At 38.7% G+C, this 10,000-nt stretch overlaps 2 protein-coding genes across 4 annotated transcripts in view; one reads left to right on the forward strand and one right to left on the reverse strand.

Annotated features, from left to right (window-relative positions):
• Positions 1–10,000, reverse strand: part of LOC144980823 (putative serine protease K12H4.7) — a 641,746-nt gene that overhangs the window by 363,007 nt on the left and 268,739 nt on the right. The window lies entirely within an intron of this gene.
• Positions 1–10,000, forward strand: part of LOC144980815 (uncharacterized) — a 53,492-nt gene that overhangs the window by 22,044 nt on the left and 21,448 nt on the right. For 2 of the 3 annotated variants that reach the window (XM_078928643.1, XM_078928644.1), the window contains exons 8-9: positions 6,806–7,051; positions 8,779–8,829. In XM_078928643.1, the coding sequence (XP_078784769.1) occupies positions 6,806–7,051; positions 8,779–8,829 (297 nt within the window). The remainder of the gene's footprint in view (positions 1–6,805; positions 7,052–8,778; positions 8,830–10,000) is intronic. The other variant, XM_078928645.1, reaches the window with a different exon arrangement.

A 10,000-nucleotide genomic window follows, 5' to 3' on the forward strand; every position in this document is an offset into this window, starting at 1 on the left:
AGAGAAAAAGAATTTAATTAAAATGAAATCAAATATGAGAACAGATAAATGGAAACAAAATCCAACCAATGTCATCACAGGGCAAATGATCAATGGCTCATAATCAAACCGGCATACAAACAGAGCAAATGAGTGAGCTGTGATCGTTGCAAATGGAGGCGTCACATTTCAAACAGACTTGCTTGACTTTTCTGTCCTTTTTCCTGGGACACATGGTGCATCTCCCTTGGCTAGCTTTCCTCTTCTGTCCTGATTGCCTTGTATGGACTTCCAAGCACAACTTCATTTCAAGCTTGAGGATTTCATAAGAAAGATTTACTCTTCTATTCGTCCTTGCCAGTGACATTCTCCTCTGTAAGTGCTCAAAGAGCAAGTCCTTTGCCAAGAGCTCATTAAACTTTCCTCTGTCTGTGTGGGTTTGGGTATCAGCAGGGAATACATCTTTGTAGATCACATGGGACGCTACCACTGCTGTGTCGAGGAGATTGTAGAACAAGACCATTGGCCACCGCCTCGTCTTTCGCTTACAGGAGTAACTGTGGCACATGTAGTCGAATGTATCGACACCCCCTTTTGTCTTATTATAATCTTGTACTATTATCGGTTTCTTCTTTCTATCGTCAGTGTCCAAATCTGCTGCATGGTGCATTGTGCTGAGAACCACGACGTGCTTCTTGTCATTAGACTTGTAGGCAACTAAGCTTTCTTCTTCGGTAAATAAGAAGCTACTATCATATTTTCCAATATCCTTTCCTGTTTGGAAAATCCTTGGTAAAAAAGCCTTGTTTTTCCGTACTGTCCCTATAAGCGATAGGCTTCTTTTTGATAAGTACCGTGCCAGTTCGAGATCTGTGAAAAAGTTGTCACAAGTCACATTGCGACCACTCTTGTAGTAGGGTGTAGCCAGTTCTTTTACAATCTCCCTTCCTAAATTTGTCTTTCTGTCTCCATGTCGGCCTAAATACGGTATTCCACTCAACGGGTATGCAGTCTTGCTATCGCAAATAAGAAACAGCTTGAGTCCATATTTGTCAGGTTTGCTGGGGAGGTATTGCAAAAATTTACATCGGCCCCTCCATGGCACAAGTTGTTCATCGACTGTCAGGCTTTGAGATGGTATGTAAGATTTCTGTAAGTTGTTATTGACTTTTGTGAACAGATCCCTCAATGGTGCAAACACATCCTTACTTTGTCTTCTTGATCTCTTCTCTTTGTCGTCAAACCTCAAAACTGTACATAACTCAATGAAGCGCCTGAAGCTCATAGTGCACATTGCAACACTGTCGGCCGATGCTCCATGCCAAATCTTAGATGTCCTCAAAAGACTCAGCTTGCGTGCCCCTAAATGAATAAAGAGACCAATCAAGGCGCGCATTTCCAATAGGTCCACAGGTTGCCATCGAGTTCCTTTCCGCCTCATACCCTCTAGATTTGTCATCTTGACTATCATGTAAATGATGACCTCTGTGAATATCAAACTGAAGGCAGAGACGACAGAGTTCACGGTTTTCTGATTCCTGACATGTGACGTTGGAGGCCTGTACACATTTCTAGTCGGTGTTCTTCCCACTTGAGGAGTAGGGACCTTGCTCCATACCACTGAACCATTTTTGCTGACTATGATGTTGCTTGTTGCTGGCAATGGAAGCTGATCATGAACATTTTGATCCTCAAGGTTTTCTTCTTCCAGCTCTGTCAGGATCTGAATCAGCCAATACAGCAGGGAAATCTTCGTCATCACTGCCCTCATCTGATGTTCTCGGATTCATTTCATCATAATAATAATAATAAATGGCATTTATATAGCGCTTTACCCGTTGTCACAGGCTCTAAGCGCTTTACAGTGATATAAAACAAAACATATTACAGTGAGACAAGTGTGAAGGAAACGTGATACGAATTCAATTTAACAACAACAAAATATGAAAATAATATTGCAACATTATGACGTAAAAAGATAAAACTTTAAGCGAGATTTGAACGTTGTCAACGAATCCGAGCATCTCACGTGTGACGGGAGAGAGTTCCAAAAATGGGGGGCCGAAAATTGAAAAGACTGTTCACCTATTTTACGCAATGGCTTAGGTTTGACAAGGATTGATTGGTCATTGCTTGACCTCAAGTTTCTATTGGGGACATATATGTTTAGAAGGTCTTTAATATAGGAGGGACTGTTCGTGCTCAGGGATTTGTAGACAACAGTACAAATCTTATAGGCAACTCTTTTTTCAACAGGAAGCCAATGTAACTCACGGAGAAGAAGAGTTGCTGACGGGTATTTTTTGTTATTGCGTACAATGAGCCTGGCTGCGTTATTTTGAGCAACCTGAAGTTTGCTAATTTTGTCTTTAGTTAAATTCGCCCAAAGGGAGTTACAATAGTCCAATTTAGATAAAACCAAGGAATTAATTAAAGTTCTGTTATATGCTTCGGTATTAAATTACGAATTTTGCTTATTTTTTTCATTTCTATGTACATAGATTGTATGGTGTTATTCACGTGGCTTGTCATGGAAAGATCTTTATCAATGATGACGCCAAGGTTTTTTGCTTTATTTGAAAATTCTATTGTGCTATTTCCGAGAGTAATTAGTGATTTATTTGCCTGTTTAAGGATACTCGGTCTTCCACACATTAAAATCTCAGTTTTACTATCATTTAATTTTAACTTATTGTGGTACATCCAAGATTTAATCTCATTAAAACAGCTCGTAATTCGTTGTATTAAGAACTGTAAATTACTAAGGGGTGCTGAATCATATATTTGCGTATCATCTGCATAAAAATGATAACTCAGATTGAATCTGGATATCACACTAGAAAGGGGCTGCATATATACAGTAAAAAGGACAGGGCCAAGAACAGAGCCTTGTGGCACTCCAAAATTTAGTAAAACTTGTTCTGACTTAACACCATTCACCACGACAGTCTGCCATCGATCCTGTAAATATGATGTAAACCATTTAAGGGCAATTCCTTTTATGCCGAACGTATTTTCTAGTCTTCTTAACAAAATGTCATGGTCAATGGTGTCAAAGGCAGCTGAAAGATCTAAAAGGCATAATACATTGATATTGTTACCATCAGCATTACATAACAAGTCATTAAAGATTTTAAGAAGCGCTGTTTCAGTACTGTGTTGATGTTTGTAGGCTGACTGAAAGGGTTGTTCCAAACTGTTGTTCTTAAGATGAGATGTTAATTGTGTAAGAACTACCTTCTCCAAAAGTTTTGACAAAAAAGGTAAATTTGATACAGGACGATAATTGTTTAATATATTGTGATCTAGTGATGGTTTCTTCAGAAGTGGTTTGACGAGGGCACTTTTAAAGCACGATGGAACTTCGCCAGTCAGTATGGATGTATTTATGATTGATGTAATGGATGGTAATAATGTATCGATGGAGCTGGCCAAAAGCTGTGCTGGTAGGGGATCAAGGTCGCAGGATTTAATGGGGGCTTTTTTTATCAACTCGTTTAAGAAACTAGGTGAAACTGGTTGGAACTTGTCTAAAGGGGTACCACAGAATGTATTTGTATCTATAAATGGTTCATGCCGATCTAGTTCTGAACGAATGTTATGGATTTTGTCTTTAAAAAAGTTGACAAATGTGTCTGGCAAGTCTCTTTGATTGGTTGTAGATGGTAATGAAGTGCATCTTTCACGTCCAAGTAGATCATTGCAGATGTTAAATAATTGTTTACAAGATTTAGAAGTTTCAAATTTTGAAAGAAAATACGTGGTCTTTGCCTTTTTTATTGTTGTCTTCCAGGCACGAAATGCGCTCTTGAATATTTCACGATGAATCATGAGGCCTGATGTTTTCAGCAGTCTTTCTGCTCTCCGACACTTCGTTTTAGCTTCTTTAACGTCCGACGTATACCACGGAGCATACTTGCGGTTGGTGACGGTCCTTGTTTGGAATGGCGCATGTTTGTCAAGCGTTTCAATGAGACAACTATTCCACTGGTCTGGAGAAATAATTGAATTTTTAGTAAGTTTTGTTTCTAAATCGCCTCTGAAATTGTCCAAATTAATGCCTTTAATGTTTCTGGTTGATGTGGTGGTGGTTTCTTGGCATGGTTTTGAAACGTCAAGATTGAAAGAAATGAGGGAGTGGTCCGAAAAGGGGAGATAATCGACGGTGGCGTTGGTTTTTTGGAACTCTGAATTTTCTACAATTACCCAATCTAAAATATGACCAGCAGAGTGGGTTGGCGTTGTTACGATCTGGCACATGTTGTTCTCTGATAATGACTCGTGCAATTTGGCGGTGTCTGTGACGTTGTCGAAGTGAAAATTAAAGTCGCCGAGTATAATTGAATGGCCAGGACGCGTGTGTTGCAAAGTTAGCATCTCGTTGATTTCCTTCCTAACATCAGGTAATTTTATTTTGTTTTTCTTGTTTGCTGGCGGTCGGTAGATGCAGTTGAAGTTGTATCTTGTATTCTGGAGGGATAATCTAAGATCAATGGCCTCCATTGTTTTGCAGCGCATTTCGATGATTTCCACATGTTTACATAATTTTGTTTTATAAAATACGCCAATGCCACCCCTCGCTGATCTTTCCTTGGATACGATCTAAATTGGTACCCAGGGGGTGTCATAGCTTTTTCAACTGGGTCGTCTCCAGACTGTGAGAGCCATGTCTCTACTATAAATAGAATATCGAAGTTCTTCTCCGTTAATAAATCGTTTAATTCTTCGGTTTTGTTACGGCAGGACTGTGCATTCAGAAGACCAATAACAATGTTATTGTTGTCGTTTGTGAAACAGTTTGTGGTTGGTACAGCTACAAGTGTTGGTGGTGGACGGGGGTTTGTGTGGGGGCGGGGTAGACGACGAGTTGTTACCATTGAGATGTTATGTTGTTTCCGTTTGCCTCCCCGAGGCCTGTACTTATTAATATTATTGTAAAAAATCGGATCACTTGAGCTAAAAATCGCAGCTGGAATGTGACGTTGTTTACGTTTACCGCCTCGAGGCCTGTTGTAAAAATCAGATGTTGAAAAAAGTGTTCACAATTATTAAAATAATGATGGTGGTAAATCACGGCTAAAAATAAGGTGAACAATGTTCGTAAGAGTGCGGCGGCCATTAAGTGACTGTGTAAAAATCTTTTAAAACTTACAGTTTCCATGATAAAATACAGAATTATACAGTCATCTGTACAATCAGTCTAACTGCTCTGCATAGGAATGGTCTGAAAGCAAAAATAGATAAATGAATTTAAATGATTAGAATTAGAAGAAAGAACATGACATAGAGACAAGCCCCAGTAATTAACTAATGCTCTTCTTCTTAAAGGGCTATTTTCCTCAAGGTAATGGCAATTCTAAACTTTAGAAGAGCAAAATCAGTTTAAACTTTCTGTTGGATTGAACGCTGGTCTACCTCAACCTGATCAGACCACCAATGAGTGGACAATAAAATGTTGAAAAATGATATACTAAAGCAAAATACTTTTCATCCAGAATAGACTACAGTCTAATAACAATGGTTATGTTCTGCTTTAGGGTTCAGGGAATAGAAAGTGAGATAAGATTTATGAACGAAAAATAGGATATATAACATTTATAAACCTGTGATATTGTAAAAATGAAGTAAATGCTAAAACTAAAACAATACCATCAACGATCGAATGGAGGTGAGGTTATGTGACTGTCGAGGCATTGCACTTTTTGCCTGGACGACACCGGTTCAAGCCCTGCTCTAGGCGCCTCTTTGTTTTCATTGACCAATTAATATAGCTCCTATAGTGTTACTGCCATGTGCCTGATTTTAAGTGGTCTCAAGTTTTCCATATAGAGCAAGTAATTTTACGGATCAATAACAAATTAAGTTGTTACCGTATTTAATCCAATAATACACACATAAACACAATCAATGACGAATTTAAAAAGGACATGGCAATAGAACTTACCGTGTGTAGGTGATGAATCAACTTGAGCAGGCTGCAGATCCGTGTAAATCAAGCTGTCTCCAGTGCTGAAGGTGTCAAAAATATTTGATCTCTCCCCATCCATGATCAAAGAAAGAATAGAACTGTAAGAACAAATAAGTGAAGAAATGTATCAATTGAATTATTTCTTCCTGCTCTGTTCATCTATGAATTATCCTTTTTAGGGCTAGGAGTTATAAACATATCAATTTAAAGTGTTGCATTTAGTTGCATTACTAGTCTGTGATTACGTTTAGCTGCCTTAGAACATGTAACTAGAAAGTAGAAGTAGAAAGGCTAATCAATAGGATATAAGTATAAGAGATTGTAAAACGAGTCTAAAGCAAAACTATTTAGAGGTATGCTGTTCAAACATAAAGGAATGCATAGTTGAAATGAAATTATAGAGAAGAACTCTACTTACCAGGTGTATGTTGCTGGATTAAAAACACATATATTCTTTGCTTCAAACGGCTCAACAGGTGTAACTTTCCATTCACAGGAAAAGGAAATGGTGGCCAATTGTAATTTACAAGTTGCCAGAGAACTTAAATTGGCAACAAAAAAGTAACTAAATACCTTAACCCTATTTCTTACACCCACTAAATATTCCTATTTCTGTCTTGTGGGGTGTATCACACCCCTAACAATTACTGTTGAATCTATTGGTATATTCCGATTTCTGTCCATGGGGGTGTAACACACCCCCCTACATATAGATAAGCATTAATTGGAAACCCCCTATTTCAAATATTGGGGTGTAACACACCCACCTCTTTTGTCACTGTTTTATTAGTATCTTCAACATTTGGTCCCGAATTTTAATAAAGAAACTGATTTTATTCTTTTCTCCTTTCCTTCCAGTGACGCGTGGAACCAGATCACCAACAGCACACACCTTTCGTCCACCCCCGACAAGTCATTGTTCTCTAGTCTTCCATCTCCTGCCATCTCGTCGTATTCCTCTAGAGCATCAAAGGACACAGCGACCAAAGACAGCAGGCATCACAGCGCACGCCACACGCTACGACGGTCGAGGTCAGACTTCCAGGAATCGAGCGATCTTCAGGACATACGCAAATCGCTGAATGAAGCCAGGGAAGAGTTAATGTGAGTTCGTGGATGTTGTAAATATTTCGAATGTTTACTATCATACCAGCGTTATTCATTATTCATCTCTCTCTCTCTCTCTCTCTCTCTCTCTCTCTCTCCCTCTCTCTCTCTCTCTCTCTCTCTTCTCTCTCTTTATTATTGTTTCTGTTTCTTTATCTCACTTATATCTATCTTCACAGTTTACGCCAGTTATCTTAATCACATCCCTCTAGTTTGAGGTTTTATTTTTAGCATTGTCGAGCATAGCTGAGTGTTTTAAGATTGTTCCAAAAGGTCGTTTTTGTAACGCCCTAATAGAAACACACGCAAAACCCCATCAAATTTAAGTTATTTAGAAAAGCTGACTCAGGGACACTGTGTCTTATCTTCTCACAATAGTCAAGCAATGTTGAGCGAGATCAATAACCAAATGGATGACAAAACTCGTGGAATATTCTAGTCTCAACGGTGTTCTTTGGGTAAGGCACGTTACACACAATTACCTTACTCGACTCGGGTGTGAATGAATACCTGGTCAGAGTAATGGTCCAAAAAGAATGGTAATGTATTAAACGGAAATATGGTTCTATACGGCTTGCTGGACGAATAGATGAAATATTGTGAACTATAGTAGGTACACGCTTAAACCCACTTTTCATTTACTTTTGGAGGTGGGGGGGGGGGGGAGAGGAGGTTTGAGTGGTGGATGACCTCGACTGTAGAGCGTCCCTCTCGCGTATCGCACCAGTCAGGTTTAAGGTTCAACTCCCCACGACATCTTCGCGAAAGTTGTTTTTTTTTTTTTTTAATTCTCTACTGTCTCGGTCATTTCTCGTCTCATTCCATGTCTTGTCACAATACCCTATAGAAACTACTTTCCTTGTTTTTCCCTGGGTTGTATTGATAACCACTTGTTTGTAACCAGTTAAAGGCCGTGCGATGGAAATACACGTATTTACAAATTTGGCCAGAAAAATCGCCCTTCAAAAATCGATCGATTTAAAGATTCCCATTGTAAGATGTGGGAATGTTACGATCTTACTTAGTTAAAAAGAAAGGAATGCCAACGACAAGTAAAGATAAGATTAGAAGTTTAATAATAAAAAGACGAAGTGACTGTTACTCCAATCGGAAGTAGGAAACCGGAAAGTAAACAATATGGCCAGATAATTTAGGAAGAAATCAACTAAACACTATTGGACGACACATAACTCCCCCCTAAGAACGCACAATGATGATCTCTACGTGTTGAACTTTTCTCTGTACCTCGGAGGACTCCGTACCACTCTGCCGTGACTTGTTTACGTAGTGCTAGTAGAAGAAGTAGGCGGTGTCCTGCGAGCTCCAGAGATAATTTCACCACACAATCTTAGCAAAATTTCTCAAATCTTGGACTTAGAGGCAGACCTCACACGAGGTCCCCGGTTTGAGAGTTGTTGCCTAAGATGAGAGTTATTTAATCGATTGATATTTGAAGGACGAGATTTATGGCCAAAATTTTTAATACATGTTTACCCAGAGTACGACAGTTAACTGCTTAAATTAATAATAATAATAATAATAATAATGAAAACTTATATAGCGCTCGCTATAACTCCGAGATACCAGACTCTAAGCGCTTAAATTACAAAGTACTTTGGCTGAAACATACTCATTCACACACACACAAGCATACACACAAACACACACAACACACAACACAAAAAGTAAATTAAATACGATTATGAATTGCTTATCATTTACAGGAGAAGCTCATCGAATATCGATATTGAATTAGAATCAGCACGGTCGGCAAGGTATCTTGGCTTGTGCTTTCATTCTCACAATTTGCTGCACTTGTTTGTTGCTTTTTTAAAAAAATTATTTACACTTATTTTTCTTTTCTTTTTTTTTTTTCAAATCATTGTCTAGGTTCGGTAGGCTCATATAATAGACAAGCTAGGCTCACAATAGGGAACAACAATGAGATGATAAAACACTGGTTCCAATCTTATTGGAAGTGTATTACCAGTCTTCCGGAGAACTAGATACATACTTTGTGCAACTTACCCATTTATAAATAAATGCTGGACGTCAATAAAGATCATTCATCCTCCCTCTTTATATCGTAATCCTATAGGCAATGAGATTAGCGGAAGAGTAGCGTCCCTTGATTGGACGTCACCCATAGTCTGTGACGTCACCGGCGGAAAAGTTATTAGAGAGAGAACGCATGCGCACAACCAACATGACGTTCTCTCTCTAATAACTTTTCCGCCGGTGACGTCACAGACAATGGGTGACGTCCAATCAAGGGACGCTACTCTTCCGCTAATCTCATTGCCTATAAGAATCTGCTTATACATTCTGCTACTAAAATAGTTATGTCACCTTTTGATTCAATATGTAACCTATTCATGCAATGTTCAAAATTGACTCCGGAGGACTGCTTATACTCTTCCCATGAGTGTTGAATCGAAAGTGAGGAAGCTGTGACGTCACGACTCTCTGCACTGTTGAAAGTCATATATATTAAAGAGAGTTTTTTTTCAGCACTGTGTGCTTCACTAACAAAGTTAATATTATAAGAATATCATAAGATGTAGATTGTAATACGCTTCAACAGTCATGACGTCACTTCCCTCGTAATGACGCATGGTAACTTAGTAACTGGCTCTAAACTATCGGAACAATGGCGGACGCCCTTATGAAATATTTCTCCGACGAGCATAAAAGTATATCCAGAGGAGAAAAACATTATAAATATGATCATGTTTTGACTATTATATACATTCTGATCCTGATCACATGACATATGAAAAGTTCTAGCCAGCATGAAGAATAAAAAGTACCGATTTTCTTTGTTTAGAACCACGCTGCTCGCCGTTGCTGGGCGACGTGACATCAGACTATTGAATCCAATTAAGACAGCTCACTTGAGGATAATCTAGATTTAGGACAATCCCAAAAGATTTCCTTCAACCATCT

The sequence above is a fragment of the Berghia stephanieae genome, chromosome 10 (assembly GCF_034508935.2).
Source record: "Berghia stephanieae isolate SIO BIC M18660-M18661 chromosome 10, UCSD_Bste_1.3, whole genome shotgun sequence".
Lineage (NCBI taxonomy): Eukaryota > Metazoa > Mollusca > Gastropoda > Nudibranchia > Aeolidiidae > Berghia > Berghia stephanieae.